General features: G+C 47.0%; 1 protein-coding gene across 1 annotated transcript; it reads left to right on the top strand.

Moving 5' to 3' along the window:
* Positions 1-3101: 3101 nt before the first annotated feature.
* LOC131907819 (probable inactive 1-aminocyclopropane-1-carboxylate synthase-like protein 2) lies at positions 3102-11324 on the top strand (the record flags this gene model as incomplete). The annotated part of the gene is given in 10 exon segments (XM_059258904.1): positions 3102-3157; positions 4851-4920; positions 5184-5250; positions 6204-6301; positions 6533-6610; positions 6957-7057; positions 8683-8772; positions 9942-9987; positions 10088-10229; positions 11158-11324. Coding segments are annotated over 10 exon segments (915 nt in total), but the record flags the coding sequence as incomplete, so codon positions are not given.
* Positions 11325-17221: the final 5897 nt, after the last annotated feature.

Here is a 17221-nt window from a genome sequence, read left to right as displayed (position 1 = left end):
AATAAATAAATAAACAAATAAACAAATAAACAAATAAACAACTCTTTTTTAAAAATCATTTAAATAACTAGTTGATGCTCCAAGGGCCATATGGCCTCCATCACAACTATTTGACTCTGCCATTTGCAAAAGCCATCACAGTGAATCCATAACTAAACAAAACCAACCTGGCTGCGTTCCAATGAAGTGCTTTTTCACTTCAAAAAATTGACCTTTGTCTGTGTGCAGGTCTGTTCATGTGCATGCACACATGGATGCCCATGTGAAGGCAGGAGTCTAGATGTCGCTGATCTTGTGGGCCAGCAAGCTGTAGCGATCCTCTTGGCTCTGCCTCCCCGGTGCTGGGATGCCAGGTACATGCTGCCACAACCAGCTTTTGTAACATGTGTGGGGACCGAACTCAGGTCTTCATATTAGTGCAGCAGGCACTTTAGCAGCTGAGCCGTCTTCCCAGTCTCCGATTACCTGTTCCCTACAAAGACAGGCGAGAGGCCAGATTGGACCCTGAGGCAATCATGCACTGGCCCGTTTCAGTAGGATGATTTACTTGGTGCTGGGATGGACACAAAACCCCCTTTCCTCCCATTTAGAACCAGGTGGAGCAGGCACTGGTTGGAGCACAAGAAGAATATAGAAAAGGCCAACTTCCCCATTTTCTCCTAGAGGGCCTTACTGCGCTTGCTCAGGACACATTCTAATGGCATCTGAGTAGGATGCTCCAGCAGCTGAGCCTGGGATACTTACACATGCGCCTGAACTTTCTGAGCTATTTAGAGCCGAAGCCCAGAACACAGAGGTGGGAGAAGCCAGTGATGACCCTGAGGATCAGTTCTGTCCCCAACCATGCCAGGAACCCCGGGGAAGGCTGTCTTGTTTTCTGTGCTCAATTTTTCTCTGTAGGTTCCAGCCATGCTGCCAAGGCCCATACAAGTACCCAGAGTCAGAGTCACTGGCAAGACACCCGCCCCTAACACCAGGGTCAGCTGGAGAAGAAGTCCTCCAGGAACAAGATCTTCAAAAAGCTTCAGGGGAACATGTTGAAGTTGCAGCAGATTCTGATAGACCATTTCTCGCAGCTGACTAGCCAGCAGGTGCAGAGCCTCTCACCAGAAGACCAGCGAGGCACACAAGCCTCCCGGAATTGGGAAAAGAGGATGGGTTACTGTCCCAGATGCTCAACCTCATATGGTCTGAGGCTGCAAAGAACCTGAAGTTCAAAGAACCTCTCCCTTGTTCAGACTCTAGATGTGATGTCAAAGCTGGGCAGCAGGCCCTGTCAGTCAGCCGTGTCCTGTCCACACGCGGTACTGGCATCTGTGATTTTTACCATGCCACCTTCCAGAGCTATGAGGACTATCAAAGAGACAAATACCACAGAGATGAAAACCCTTTGGCAAGATGTGGACATCCTTGAGAGGCCCAATCCCTCGAATTTAGTGAGTCCTGTGCCAAGTACTGTATGCTTGCCTCTCTTTATGACGCACTGACACTGTTGTCTTAGAATAATGATGTAGTCAAAGACATAAGCTGATAATGCCCCAGAAACTAGAGAACTGTGGGGTCCTGAGTCCCTTCATCCCTACCACCTTTCCTTTAATTTCAGCGTTTATATACTAGCTGCCAGTCACTGTACTCACACTGGTATATGAGTCTGCCTTTATGAAACGAAACAGTGACAGGTGTAGGCAGCCATGAGAGAAATAAGTGTTTATACTATTTCCAAGAGCATAGAAGGGATGTCCTTCTCAGGTGATTCTGAACCAGACAGTCCATATGATGCCTGTGGTCCTCCTGGAGTGGTGAGAAAGCTAGAAGGTGGAAAGAGCTTGGCGTGGATCAGAAGGAAGGCCCATGTGCTAGAATAGAGACAACGAGAACTGTGGTTAGATGTATGGGCACAGGTGGACAGGTGTTCAAATGTTCCTTGAGGGCAGCAAGCGGCCACCAAAAGGGTTTCAGCCAAGGAGATTGACAGCAGCTCTCCATTTATATCTTCTCTTTCTGTTCCCTGTCTACACTTTGTACCGCCAGCCAGTGGCCATCTCCTTTTCTAGGGACTGAATCCGATACCTCTGCTAATATGGTGAGGGCTGCATCTCCTCCAGTGACTTTGGAGGGTCCTTCCGTGTGATAGGAGAGATGGGTGCAGGCCGGGCTTGTGGCTGATAAGGCTCCAGGCTCTGGGTATGGCAGGAGAGGTTGTGCTTGCCACCCAGGTCATCTGTCTGGTAGATTTTCAACTTTTCTCCTATCCATTCTTTTGATAAAATGCAATGTTTTTTTCTCAAGACATAGGGCAGCTCCCAGGAAACAATGAGTCTTAACACCTGCCATTGAGGAATTCCGGGGCTGGTACACAGAGAACAATCTAACTCTCCTGATTTGTCTGTTGGACTGGGGACGGGACTTGATAGCTGTACAACTGTAGGTTCTTGTGAAGTTTTCTGACACTTGACTATTGCTCGACGCTGATTCAACTGCCTTGTGACACACTGATATCTTCCCTTGAACTAATCTGCAATAGCAATTTCTTGGCAAGCCCAAAAGACTCCATCTAGGATGGAGCATGAGGCCTGACCCAGAATCCTTCTACTTCCAGGGCTATATCAACCTTGGTACCAGCGAGAACAAGCCTTGTGTTGACCTGATAACAGACAGGGTAAGCCATGGTTTAGGCTTTGCTGAGACTTGACCCCTCTGGGCCCAGTTCTCCCATCTATTCCTTGGCTTGTGGAAGGTCCAGGGGGAAAACATATTTTGGGGAGAGCAAAGACACTGCTTCTAGAACAATACATCTAAGCTCCTGCCTGTCTGACTGTCCAGGGTCCTTGTCAGGCAGGTATGCAGTGAGCAGCCTGCCCAAAGAGCTTTGGGTTAAAGAGGCTATCAAATACTTGCCATTCAAACTTGTATGTATCTATATGACAAGGCTAGCCTCCCTTCATGAAGGACCACACAGCATGTATCTTCACTGCCCTTCTGGAAGACATGTAACTTCAGGGCAGAGATTTGTGTATGAAGTAGGAATGAAATAAGGCCCCACTTGGCCTCCCTGGACTTCTGTCTTCGTATCTGTTTGTCAACAGTTGTGTCATCCTGACATGAACCTCATTGATGAGGCCCTGCTACAGTACCCCGACTGACAAGGACAGCCCTTGTAAGTGACTTTCTGAACTAGGGTCTCTCGGTGCACAGGCACCTCTCATCATCCACTGAAGATTACATATATATATATATATATATATATATATATATATATATATATATATATATATATATATATATATATATATATATCTCGAATCTCTGTCTGTCTCTCGAATCTCTGTCTCTCGAATCTCTGTCTCTCGAATCTCGCTCGGTCTCTCGAATCTCGGTCTCCGCCTCCAATCTCTGTCTCGGTCTCCGCCTCCAATCTCTGTCTCGGTCTCCGCCTCCAATCTCTGTCTCGGTCTCCGCCTCCAATCTCTGTCTCGGTCTCCGCCTCCAATCTCTGTCTCGGTCTCCGCCTCCAATCTCTGTCTCGGTCTCCGCCTCCAATCTCTGTCTCGGTCTCCGCCTCCAATCTCTCTCTCTCTCTCTCTCTCTCTCTCTCTCTCTCTCTCTCTCTCTCTCATCTTTCTCTCTCTCTCTTCTCTCTCTCTCTCCAATCTCTCTCCAATCTCTCTCTCTCTCTCTCCAATCTCTCTCTCTCTCTCTCCAATCTCTCTCTCTAATCTCTCTCTCTAATCTCTCTCTCTAATCTCTCTCTCTCTAATCTCTCTCTCTAATCTCTCTCTCTCTCTAATCTCTCTCTCTCTCTAATCTCTCTCTCTCCAATCTCTCTCTCTCCAATCTCTCTCTCTCTCCAATCTCTCTCTCTCTCTCCAATCTCTCTCTCTCTCTCCAATCTCTCTCTCTCTCCAATCTCTCTCTCTCTCCAATCTCTCTCTCTCTCCAATCTCTCTCTCTCTCTCCAATCTCTCTCTCTCTCTCCAATCTCTCTCTCTCTCCAATCTCTCTCTCTCTCCAATCTCTCTCTCTCTCCAATCTCTCTCTCTCTCTCCAATCTCTCTCTCTCTCTCTCTCTCCCCCCCCCCTCCAATATCTCTCTTTCCAACATATTGGAGATATATATAAAATCATTGAAGAATCTTGGTATAGCACAGGCTGGCCTCCAACTCTCTATACACCTGAGGATGACCTTGAATCTGATCCTCCTACCTTCACGTCCTGGGTGTGGGGATTATAAGTGTGTACCATCATGCTCGATTTTATTATGGTGCTGAGGATGGAACCCAGGGTTCCATGCATGCATTCTAGGCAAGCATCTGAAGGCAAGCACCCTTGAGCCAAATCCCCTTCTCCCAAATGCACCATATTTAAGATTGACTACCTTCCTATATCTTTGGCTAATAATTCCAGGAAATATCTAGCAAGCACGTCCAGCTTGAGGCACAATAGTTATGAATGCAGCCTTACACAACATCATTAAAACTTAAAACACTGAAAACTATTGGCTGGTTTTTTAAAAAACTCGATCCCATGGTTCTTGAATATGAACTGTATAGATGACAATATTGCATTTGACTCCAAAAGGTTGGATTTGCTTAAGAACAAAATCATCTGGAGGCAGCCTAATCTGGCAGAAATAGTATCCACCTATAATTCAAGCCTGGTTTCTCCCACCTCTCAGTATGTGTGACCCTGGAAAGGTGACATCTTTAGTCTGTAGCCCTGTAAGATGAAGTTGGCCTGGATAACAAACATCTCTATAAGGCTGGATACTGTGTCCTTTAAAAAGTGTCCTCTAGATTCTGAATGAGGAAGGGCACCTGGAAACTATAGAGTCTCTTTGGGTCTGTCTACAGCCTTTGGAAAGAGCTGGCCAGCTTCTTGACCTACTACTGCAAGGCACCTACACCCCTTGATCCAGAAAATGTGAGGCAGTATAGTGGAAGGCTGTGCTCTTGGGTTTCCTCTGAATTATCTACAGAATACAAAGAGCCCTCAGAGTGGCAGGGCACAGTAAAAGCCAGCTAAAGGAAGTCCCTGAGGGAAGTCCAGTTAAGAAGGACCCTGGGGAATTTCAGCTCAAGGAGGGCCCTGGGACCTGCCCTTTGGGAGGAGAGGGAGATGGTGTATAGACCATCTTCTTATACATGTACTGATTTTGACTTCTGCCTCTTGGACCTTGTCCTTAGGTGGTGGTTCTAAATGACTGCAGCTCAGTCTTGTCTTCGCTGGCCATGGTTCTGTGTAACCCAGGTGGTAAGTAAGCAGGCTCTGCTTGCCCTTTCTGGTATGTAGGCAGGGATACCTAGGCACTGGGCTTTGACAGAGAAGAAGATCGTGTTGACTTGAGGTCTTTTCTACAAGGCAGGCCATTCTGTCCTGCCAAAGATATCTTTGCATCATATCTGGGCAATCAAGGGGGTTAGAGTCTTAATTTAATATTGAAGAAACATGTGACAGTTCTCAAAGAGGTGATCTAGATGAAAAGATTCATGAGGCCAAGAAAATGGAAAGGAAATAAAACCCACCAGGTCCAGTGGTAGGAAACTTTCTTGTACATGGCCTTTGGCCTGGCACAGACAGACCTTTTTTTTTTTTTTTTCAGTTTGCTGGTGAGGACAGCTGCTTAGTCAGGAAAGTGCTTGTCACTCATGCACAAGGACCTGAGTTTGATACCTGGAACCCACATAAAGCTGTGCGGGGTGGCACATGCTTATAATTCCAAGGCTGTGGACGCTGAGACAAGCAGGTCCCTAAAGACTGCTTGCCCACCAGCCTAGCTCTAGGTCAATGGAGAGACACTATCTTAATCAACAAGGTGTGTTGTTCCAGAGGAAGGGCTCGGGGTTGATCTCTGATCCTCACGTGTGCATGCACACAAGTGCACATGTACCCACACAAACACTGGCCCCTCAATGTAAAGACTTTTGTAATGGGAAGTACCATGCTTGATTCACATCTTGGACTTTGAGCTGTTCATTGCAATCATCCCTCTTAGCCTCCTTCAGTGTGCTTGCAAAAGGAAACTAAAGTTTGGTCCCCAAACAATGTGTATAAAAAACAATGGATCTTTTTTTTTTTTTTTTTTTATTTTTTTTTTTATGATGCTTGAGCGCAAGGAAAGAAGGTATTGCTACCCTGGGCTCTTGTATTGGGAGCCTCGCTGCTCATCTTGACCACCAGACAGCTTTGTCTCCTTGTACTCCTAGATGCCTTTCTGGTCCCTACACTGTACTACAGTACCTTCACCTTTAGCTCCTACCTTTATTCGAAAGTTGAGCTTATTTCTGTCCACTTGAAAAGCTAGGTCAGAACGGGCCCCTTCCCTGTTCAGCCCATTTGGCAAAGGACTGTTCTAGGGGCCCTGAGAAGACAGAGGGGCCTTATTCTCTAAGTGATGGTGGGAGTGGGGTGATATCAGGGTGAAGAAGGCATGTGGACCAACATCCTGACTTGAAGGCCAAGGACTGTATGGGGCTTGTGAGCTGAGAAACTAGGGCTCAGGAATGAGCCTCTCTAAACTGCATGTGTCTCCCAGGTCAACGAGGCCAACTCGTATTTTTTCAAACTCACCATGGATAAGCTGGAACTTACCCTGACTCAGGCTAAGATGAAGGTAAGGTCAGGGGAGCCTGAATTTCAGGGTAGCAACTGTTGGCTCTAAACATTCTGAGTAGTAAGACTTAGATACAAGATGTCGGGGGGCTTTCTCTAGAGGGAAAGACAGCAAGTAATTCTAAGTACCTGACTTCACTGTAGCAGTAAGTCCTACCTATGGAAACTTCCAGAACACTTTCTTTCCCCCTTTGCCAGCAGCATGACATTACATCCATGAATGAGATCCTACATAGGCTTTATCAGGTGTCCTATCTTAGATCTCCCAAGCCATAAAGGATGCTTGGTAGAATTTGGAGTAGATGTAAAGAACTTGTATTCACTCTTGTGTTTGCGTTTCTTCTCAGGCAAAAGAGGTCAAAGGCCTTATGCTACTCAACCCCCAGAATCCTCTGGGTGATTTCTACAACCAACTGATGATGAAAGATTACCTGGCCTTTGCCAAGAAGTATGTGTTCCACCCTATCACTTGTAGGCAAGAAATGAGAAGCAGAAGTAACTTACCCTAGATTACTCATTCTGTAATACGCTTTGCATGGTTCCAGAAAGACTACTAAATGAAGGAGAAAGGAGCCCCGTGTTCACCATTTCCGTTTTCCTATTTCCTTTCCAGCCTTTCCCCATACAGACATTTACCTAGTCATTAGAGTGTTGCTTTTCCACTCACACCACAGCAGAAGCACTTTACCCACCCCAGTATCTGTTTCCAAACCACCTGGACTGCGGTACCAAAAACGACAGATGCTGAAAGACAGGTTACCTTAGAACTTTCACAGCTCACTGCTAAGAACATCACAGCAACAGTTGCCTCCGGAGTCCTGCAGTGCTCCTGCTAGGACAGATAAACCTGATGCAGGAGCCGAGAACTCAGTAGAGCTGAGTGCAAATTCCAGCAGCCTTAGCTGTTTCCTGCTGCCGTCATAAAATGTAAAAAGGAAGGAAGGATTATTTGGCCTCAAGGTTCCACCATGGGTACAGCTCATCATGTCAAGGAAGTCACGGTGGTAGGAGGTTCTAGCAGCTGGTCGTGTTGGGATCTGTGGGATACAGAGAGCAAGGGTGGTTCTGCTTGGCTGGTGTCTCCACCTCTCACCCCAACCCCGTAGTTCAGGATTCAAGACCAGAAAATGGGACTACCCACTTTAGGGTGGGTCTTCCTACCTCAGTTAACCTAAATGGGGTAATCCCTCACAAGTGAGTCCAGAGGCTGGTGATTCCTGTGAAGTTCAGTTGGTCTTAACCATCACGTCACCTGAGCTCTGGGACCCTACTAAGTTGAAGCAACTGGCTTCCCATCTTAGAACCTTAACCTCCATCCGTGAATTGGGGGTGATGGTATTGTGTCAGAGGGTTTTTAAAAACTGAAGATGTGAGTATGCTCAAAGCCCACTTGGTGCTGTGACTATAGTTTAGACCCTGGGTGGCAGCTGCTGTCACTGATATAAACATCTGGATAGCTTTTCCTCTCCTCCCATCCTCTGTTTGATATTTAAAGGGTTAGGTGTGATATCTCATAGGTCCTGTTCCCTCTCTGTACCACCAGCAAGAGACACCTTGTGTGCCACCTCTTTGTACATTATAATGCCCCTTGGGAAGTAGAGTAAGCTACTGGAATAATAGGAGTATATGATCTGTATTCAAAACAGGAAGGAGAGTGAGTTAAGATTACAGAGAGCCGGGCATGGTGGTGGCACATGCCTTTAATCCCAGCACTCGGGAGGCAGAGGCAGGCAGATCTCTGAGTTCGAGGCCAACCTGGTCTACAAATCGAGTCCCCAAATAGCCAGAGCTGTTATAGAGAAACCCTGTCTTGAAAAAACAAACCCCAAAACCACAAAGCAAAACAGAGCTGACCAGACGGCTCAATGGGTAATGGTACCTGCCACCAAGCCTGATAAACTGAGTTTGATCCTTAGGACATACATGATGGGGGGGGGGGGCAAGACTGATTCCAACAAGTGCTTCTCTGTCCTCCACCCATGAAGCACATGTACACACATGTACAAAATAAATGTAATCTTAAAGATTTGCAGATAGAAACTAGATCTATTTTTTTCTCTCACGCAACTACAGTCACAAACTACATGTGATCGTAGACAAGATTTACATGCTGTCTGTGTTTGATATAGCCGTCAGATTTCGCAGTGTTCTGAATATGAAACAGTAAGTTTGTCCCCAGTTGTGTGGGAGCAAGAGTCATGAGGTTCCTGCTTTGTAAGGTGAATTCATGAAGTAGGAACTTGCCTGGCCATGTACTGGGGAATGAGGCAAGTGCCAATGAGGGTTGTGTATATAAACCAAGTGTCCTCTGCCCTCCCGAGTACTGACTCCAAATGCCATTCTGGGTATGAGTGAATGCTAGAGCAAGGCAGCAAGGTCGAGGGGCGGTGGGTCAGTCAGTAAAGTGCCTGGCGTGCAAGCATGAGGATCTGAGTTTGAATCCTCAGGACCTATGTAAAAGTCTAGCGTGGCAACGTGCATCTGTGATCTTAGAGGTGGGTGAGGGGCTAAGAGGCAGATCTGGAGCTCACTGGCCAGACAGCCTGGTTGACTTGGGGAGCTTCAGACTCAGTAAGAGACCTTGTCTGTGGTGGGGGAGGTAGAAAGTGATCTAGGAAGACACCCAGTTTTAACCTGTGGTTTTCACACCTGTGTGCATGCACATGGGCGCATGTGCACACGTGCGCGCGCACACACACATGCGTATGTACATATGTATCAGGGAAAGGCCCGAGATGGTCAGAGCAGGTACTTCTTCTCCACACAGCATCTTGCTGTGTAACCCAACCAGGCCTCAAAGTCTTTAATTCTGCTGTCTCCACTGCCCACCCCCACCCCCACCCCGCCCCCCGAGTGCTGGGAATACATATATGTCCCATCATGCCCCACTTAAATTTGGGGGAGAGGGTGGGATTTGACCCTAGGGATAGGATTTCATCAAAGCAAGACATAGGCGTACTGGCTAGAAGGAACAGACTCACCAGAGGCAGGGCAGTGAGAGAGAAGTGAGGATGTTCTAGAGACCATGGGCAGCTGATACCTGAAGGGTGGCTGCCAGGGAGGTGGTTTCGGACCAGATGGAGCAGAGCCACAGTCAGGCTGAGGGTTCTGGACTTCAGTGGGTGTTGAGTACTGCTCTGTGTGGGCTTTTCAGGGAGACCTTATGTTGCCTTCCTAGCTTAGCTACCACCCATCTCTTGGAACTGGGCACCTTAGACCCTGTCTAGGAAGAACCTAAAGTCCACTTTCTTCTTTCTATCAGAGGTCATTTATGCATCCTTCAACCATTTCCCCCTAACCTTGATTTTTTTTTTTTTTAATTCCTTTTCCAGCTTGCCTGACCCTAACAAGACCCATATGATCTGGGGCACCAGTAAGGTAAGTCCCAGCCACCTGTCTTTGAGTCTGGAAGGAAGGGAAGCCAGGAACAGAAGGCAGGAAAAATTAGATGTTCCTTTTCCAACTTCTCTTCTTCCAGGATTTTGGCATGGCTGGCTTCCGCTTTGGTGTTCTCTATACACACAACAAGGAGGTAGCCTCTGCCATGAGAGCTTTTGGCTACCTCCACGGTATCGCTGGCATTACACAGTACAAGCTGTGCCAGCTGCTCCAGGACAAAGGTAATGAGCAGCACCTCTTGACTGGACTTCCTGGCCATGGAGATTGCTGGGTTTTCTAGGGTCTCTACCATTAACTTGATACACTTGAGGATCTGTTCACTGTCTGAAGTTAAACTGAGGAGATGTGAGGTTTGGAGGAAGGCAGAATACAGCTCAGATAGTGAGCGCATGGGCATGGCTGGAAGATGGAGAACCTGTTCTAAACCAGGCTGGGATTTGACTCTTAAAGTCTAGTAGTTTTTGTTCTGCTTAGAAAAGCACCACTTGTGAATGGCTCCCTAAGACCTGAAAATAAGAACTCAGGCATCAGCCAGTCAATCTTGCTTTTCCCCTTTGAGACGGGGGTCTCAATATGTAGCCTTGGCCTGGAACTCACCATGTAGACAGGCTAGCCTTGAACTCAGTTTCGCCTGCCTCTGCCTCCCAAGTGCTGGGACTAAAGGCATGCACCACCTGGCATAATGAAAACTTAAAAAAAATAACAACAATGTAGACGTAAAGGTTTTCTATAACCTCTTCAGGTCACTTTTCTTCTGTCAGTTCTGAAAACACTGGGGCTAAAAGCATCCCAGAGAACGGCTGGGTTCCTCCAAGTCCAATACAATATGTGGGGTTCAAGAGCAGAAGCGGAAACCTTGTCACTCAGGTGACAGTGGCATCAGTCCCCCTTGTGGGATGCCTTGGTTACAGTCCTCTAGTATCTACTCAAAGGGAACATTCCAGTGGACCATTAAGATGCTCATTGTTCCCTCCAGAGTCCTATGTGTGGAATTGTGTGGATATTATCAGTTCAGACACAACAGAGTCAGTCTTGCATAGAAATGGCTCCTGGCTCACATGAAGCCCAGCTAAGGTATATTTGGGAAGAACCCTCTACCCAGCAGATGTCTGCTGTAAGATCTGTGATGCTCTTTCTCTACCCATCCAGAATGGATAGACTGGATCGACCTGCCTATGAACCACAGTCGGCTCCGGAAGGCTTACGTCTATGTCACTAAGAGGCTGGAGAGGCTGAAGATCCCTTTTAAGAGGCTGGAGAGGCTGAAGATCCCTTTTATCACGGGTGGCTGTGGTCTCTATGTCTGGATCAACCCCTCCCCCCCTCTCCCCCCTTCTCCTCCTCTCACTCCCCCCCTCACTCCCCCCCTCACTCCCCCCCTCACTCCCCCCTCACTCCCCCCCTCACTCCCCCCTCACTCTCCCCTCACTCCCCCTCTCACTCCCCCCCACTCCCCCTCACTCCCCCCTCACTCCCCGCCTCACTCCCCCCTCACTCCCCCCTCACTCCCCCCTCACTCCCCCCTCACTCCCCCTCTCACTCCCCCCCACTCCCCCCCACTCCCCCCCACTCCCCCCTCACTCCCCCCTCACTCCCCCCACTCCCCCTCACTCCCCCCTCTCCCCCCCACTCCCCGTACTCTCCCCTCCCCCCTCTCCCCCTCCTCCCCCCTCCCCCCCTCTTCCCCCCCCTCCCGTTTGGAACTTCTAGCCATAGATCAGTTCTCCCACGTGCTCAAGGAATACAAAAAAGATAGACGTTGAAACAACGGGAGCAGACAATTGAGATGTGGGCTGTGGGCCTCCAGCCAGTGGCTCCAGCCATCTTGCAGTCCATACTCAGGGGCCCCTGGTATTAGCCTCTTGCCCAGAAGGCTGGAGGAGTAATTGGTGCAGCTGTACTGTTTGACCTCACTCATCAAGCCCCCTAAGCTAGTGTCTGCCATTTTAGAAGGCTTGTTTCTTTTAGTCTTTGCTAGCTATTTTATATGCAAAAATGTTTTTAAGGTGATGGGAGTGGGAGGGCCTAAAGAGCCCTGGAGGGTAAAGGGAATTCCCTGGATTCCTTTTTAGACGGCTTTGTTTTGTATTCAGCATTTAATAAATATCACTCTCTATTCTCTCCAATTCTTTATTTCTGGTTCACATTCCTTTTTGGAGATGATTTTTCCCCCCTAAGTTCTTTGGTAAGCTGAAAAGTGAAGAATACTGTCTGGGAGAGATCTGGGGTGGTAGCTGAGATAAGAGTACTTTGCTCTGTAAGCATGAGGACCTAAGTTCAAATCCCCAGCATCCCATGTAAAAACCTAGCCATGGCTTTTAGTACCCATATCCTTAGCACTGGGTGGTGAGGCACAGACAGGCGGACCATAATATCTCACTAGCAATTGAGTCTGGCTGAAATGGCAAGAAATTCCATTTCAGTGCAAGGTTGAAACACTTACAGGAAGATTCTCGAAGTCCTGTTCTGACTTTGAGTTCTGTGCACATGTGGAAACACACACGGACGACAGACACACGGACGGCAGACACACGGACGGCAGACACACGGACGGCAGACACACAGACGATGCACAGACAGACACAGACACAGGCACCCTTATTCTGGAACATATACCCCCCCACACACACCTCCACACACATGAACACGTATCTGTAGCCCTGTCTGGGGCAGGGCTGTAAAAGGAAGAAGTGACTCATAGCTGGATGCTGAAGAAGCACTAAGTGTTGACTGTGTCATCTTTATAAGCTCACATACTCCGTCCATATGAGTGGCTGAAGGACTGGATGGGTGTATTGCGGGTGTTCTCGCATCCAAATGCCAGAGACCTTTCCTAAAGGCTTTAGGATGAATCTTGGAATATTACTTTGTTCCGCTGGCTATAACAAAATATCAGAGAAGTGAGTAACTTACAAAGAATGAAAATTTCTAGAAGCTGCAAAGTCCAAGATCAAGAACCTGAGAAGTGTCTGGTGAGGCTCATCTTATTTCTCCCTATGACATTACATGACTGGAGGGCTGGGGCTCCCTCTGCTTTCATGACCTGATCACTTCCCAAGGGTCCCACCTGCTACTGCCATCATTTTAGGGAGCGAGGATTTCACATATGAATTGCAGTGTTTGGGAGCACAAACCCCAGTTTGCAGAACTGACACTTCCCACTGTTTAGATTGCACTCACTGGAGTTTCTGTGATGCCCTTGCCTATCAGGAACTGTGAAATGCACAGAACAGGGAGTCAGAAACCTTTTGTGAGTCAGGCAGTGGTGGCGCACGCCTTTAATCCCAGCACTCGGGAGGCAGAGGCAGGCAGATCTCTGAGTTAGAGGCCAGCCTGGGCTAAAAAGTGAGTTCCAGGATGGCCAGGACTGTTACACAGAGAAACCCTGTCTCAAAACCCTTTTGTGGAGGATGGAAAAACTTCTAGTACATGTTGATAGTTTTGATCAGTCCCTTGGATTTCTGACCCACCCACTCTCCCTTGGAGCTGACTTGTCCCACTTCTTTTCCTGCCTTTTAATACAACCCAGGCTGGCCTTGAACCCATCATCCTGCCTCAGCTTCCTCAGTGCTAGGATTACAAGTACGTGTCATCAGGGCAGTTAGGTCCTCCTCTTCCTTAGCCTCCTCTCCCCTGCCCCCAACAAAGGGAAATGTATTGCTCTTCTTAAGCAACTTAAGGGTGGGTTTTTCTGGTTGACAGTTTGAGGTTTCCATGCACCATGGTGGAGAAGGCAAAGGCATGGTGCTCAGTGCGGCCCTAGCTGTGAGAGCAGGAACATGAGGCAGTTGGGCAAGTTGCATCCACAGCCAGGAAGAAGAGGGAAATGCTGCTGCTCACCTCACTTTCTCTTTTCTTCTTCAGCCTGGGACCCCACACACATTAACCCAAGTTAATCCTCTCTGGAGGAATCCCCATAGACACACCCAGAGTTGTGTGTTCTAGGTGATTCTAAATCCAGTCAAGTTGGTTATTGAAATTAACTACCACATGGAGCAGTTCAATAAGTACTGATCCTTCAAGGCTATACTAGATAAGGCTCTTTGGAAACTGATTATGAACCAAGCATGGTGGTATATACCTGTAATCCTAGTACTCAAGAGGCTAAGGCAGAATTGTGGGTTCAAGACCAGCCTGGGCTATATACTGAGATCTTAGGCAGAGAGAGAATTTGTTAGAGGAGCCCAGGAGACCAGAAACACTCTCAGGACCTTTGTAGAGGAAGACAGCAGTCTCACTGGAACTGGATGGAAGGAATGAATTATGCCTTCCATGGAGGCGTCAGTCTGTTTCCAGGTCCGTCAACTCAATATTTAGATCGTGGCACTGGTGAGATGTCTCAGGGAGCAAAGGCACCTGCTGCCTGAGTGTGGGAGGGAGAACTGAGTTCTATAAGATGGGCTTGGACTTTCATATGCAGACGGTGACACATGCACAAAGTAAACGTAATAAAAAATATTGATGTTCTGGACATTTCACTTTCTTGTTAACATTTGGTGTTTGTATCGGTTGCTTTTTTCATTGCTATGACAAAATACCTGAGAAAAGCGACTTGAGAGCAGAAAGGCCAGGCATGGTGGTGTATAGTGGCATATGCCTGCAGTCCCCAGAGGCAGAATGAGCACGAGTTTGAGGCCAGCCTGAATTATCTAGGAAATGCTAGGCCAGCCATGGTTGTACAGTGATACAGCAAGACGCTGTCTCCAAAGACTTAGAGGGGCAGTGCTAATTTTGGCTCATGGTTTTGATGGTTAATCTTGATTGACCAGATCTGGATTCAATTAGGAGGCAAGTGAGATTTTCCTAACTGGGTTAATTGAATTGGGAAGATCTACCCTCAATGTGGGTGGCACATTCTGGTGGTGGGCAGAGGGAAGAGTTTTGCTCTTTTGCCTGCTTGCCTTTGTGCCTCACTGGTGAGTTTATTTGATTTTTAAGCCGTCTACCCTGCTGTTGCCTCTGCTACCATTGTCGTGGCCACCCTTCACTACCATCAAAGCCAAACTTCTTCAGCCTTCCAATGTGGACTAAAGTCCAGTGGCTCTCCCAGAACTCTAGGCCTTCAGTATTAGGGTTCGGTAGAGGAACAGAACTAATAGAATAGATATATATTCATATATATTATTTTATATATTCAGATAGATAGATAGATAGATATATAGATAGATAGATAATATGATTTATTTAGAGTGGCTTACAGGCTGTGGTTCAGCTAGTGGATGTCTCTTGATGGAAAGTCTGAGAATCCAATAGTTGCTCAGTCCATGAGGCTGAATGTCTCAGCTTCAGTACACCTCAGAATCCTCAAGATGTAGGCTCTCATGCCAGTGAAGGAGGGCCTCAGCAGCAAGATCTCTGAGCTTGCCAGTGAGATGAGAATGGGGGTGAGCAGGGAAAAGCAAAAGTTTCCTTCTTCCTCGTCCTCTATAGAGGCTGTCACAAGGTGTGGCCCAGACTTAAGGTGGGTCCTCCTACCTCAACTGGTCCAATTAACTAAAAATTCCTCACCGATGTGCCCAGCTGCTTACATTTTTAGTTAATTCCAAATGTAGTCAAGTTGACAGACAAGAATAGCCATTACAAGTCAACTTGACACACAATCATATCCTATGTCATGCTTAATTTCCAAGTGAAAAGAAAAATGAGGTCATGATTACACCTAACATGATATAACTATCCCATATACAACGGCAAACACATTATGTATTTTAGAATAGGTGGCAATGTCCTTTGAGGGACGTTCTTTTTTTAATATCTCATAACTTAAATATGAGAACCACTGATATTATCTTAATTGATGTTACATTACATGATAAAGAAGTTGACAAAAGAAAACTAATATCTGTACAAACCCCATTCTTTTTTTTTTTTTTTTTTTTTTTTTTTTTGGTTTTTTGAGACAGGGTTTCTCTGTGCAGCTTTGCGCCTCTCCTGAAACTCACTTGGTAGCCCAGGCTGGCCTCGAACTCACAGAGATTCGCGGATGGCTCAGCCGTTAAAGGCTAGGCTCACAACCAAACCCATTCTTAACAAAATATAACAGGCACATTCATGTTAATTATAATCCTCATTGCAACAAGTGGTTATGTGGCCTTAGCTGGTATTTATAATTTCTCTACTACCCCTTCTGTATTTCCTCTACCCTTAGGGAGCACCTCAGCTGGTCTTGGTTCTCTTCCTGGAGGAGTGACCCACACCTTTGTTCCTGATGGGTCTGTGCCTTTTGTCATCCTGCCTGGATCAGGCTGCTGTAGTTTCCCATTGACTTTAATCAAGTCATGGTAGCACCACAAGACACCCTAAAGGATCGTCAGAGAGTTTCTATTGCTGTGAAGAGACACTATGATCACAGAAACTCTTATAAAGGAAAACATTTAATTGGGGCTGGCTTATAGTCTCAGAGGTTTAGTCCATTATCTTCATGGTGGTGTGTAGGCAGACATGGTGCTGGAGAAGGAGCTGAGAGTTCTACATTTCGATTCACAGTCAGCAGATGCAACCATGTGCCACACTGAGTGTAGTTTCAGCATAGGAGATCTCAAAGCCTGCCCCCCACAGTGACACACTTCCTCCAACAAGGCCACACCTATTCCAACAAAGCCACACCTCCTAATAGCACCACTCTTTTATGGGGGCCATTTTTTTTTAAACCATTACAAGGATCTCCTGCACTCCAGATATAATCTTTTCTTACCTCCACTGTGGAGAAGCAATCCAATTCCCCATGGTAATCTGGATCAATTACCCCTCCTAACACTTATTCCTTTATTAGCCTGTTGGCTTAAGGGTATCAGAAGCTCAAAGTGGCCAGGAGGAAGTCTGAGTTTCCAATTCAATGGAATGTTTATTGTGTCTCCAGGCAGGAGTGCTCCCCCATCTGAAACTAAAACTTCTAGGCCGGTAGAACTCAAGGTTTTAGAAACAGGAAGCAACAATTTTCCTAGTGGAAATTAGTCACTAGGGATGACAGTGAGTAGACCCACTCCCCTTCCCACTCCTTGATTCCTGTGAATCCAGGCTATGGGAGAAACCCTATACCGTATATTGGATGATGATTACTTCTGTCTTAGTTATTGTTCTATTGCTGTGAAGAGACACCATAACCAAGGCAACTTATAAAAAGAAGCATTTAAGCCGGGCGGTGGTGGCGCACGCCTTTAATCCCAGCACTTGGGAGGCAGAGTCAAGTGGATCTTTGCGAGTTCGAGGCCAG

The sequence above is a fragment of the Peromyscus eremicus genome, chromosome 4, assembly GCF_949786415.1.
Source record: "Peromyscus eremicus chromosome 4, PerEre_H2_v1, whole genome shotgun sequence".
In the NCBI taxonomy this organism is placed as follows: domain Eukaryota; kingdom Metazoa; phylum Chordata; class Mammalia; order Rodentia; family Cricetidae; genus Peromyscus; species Peromyscus eremicus.
This window is presented reverse-complemented; position numbering and strand designations above follow the sequence as displayed.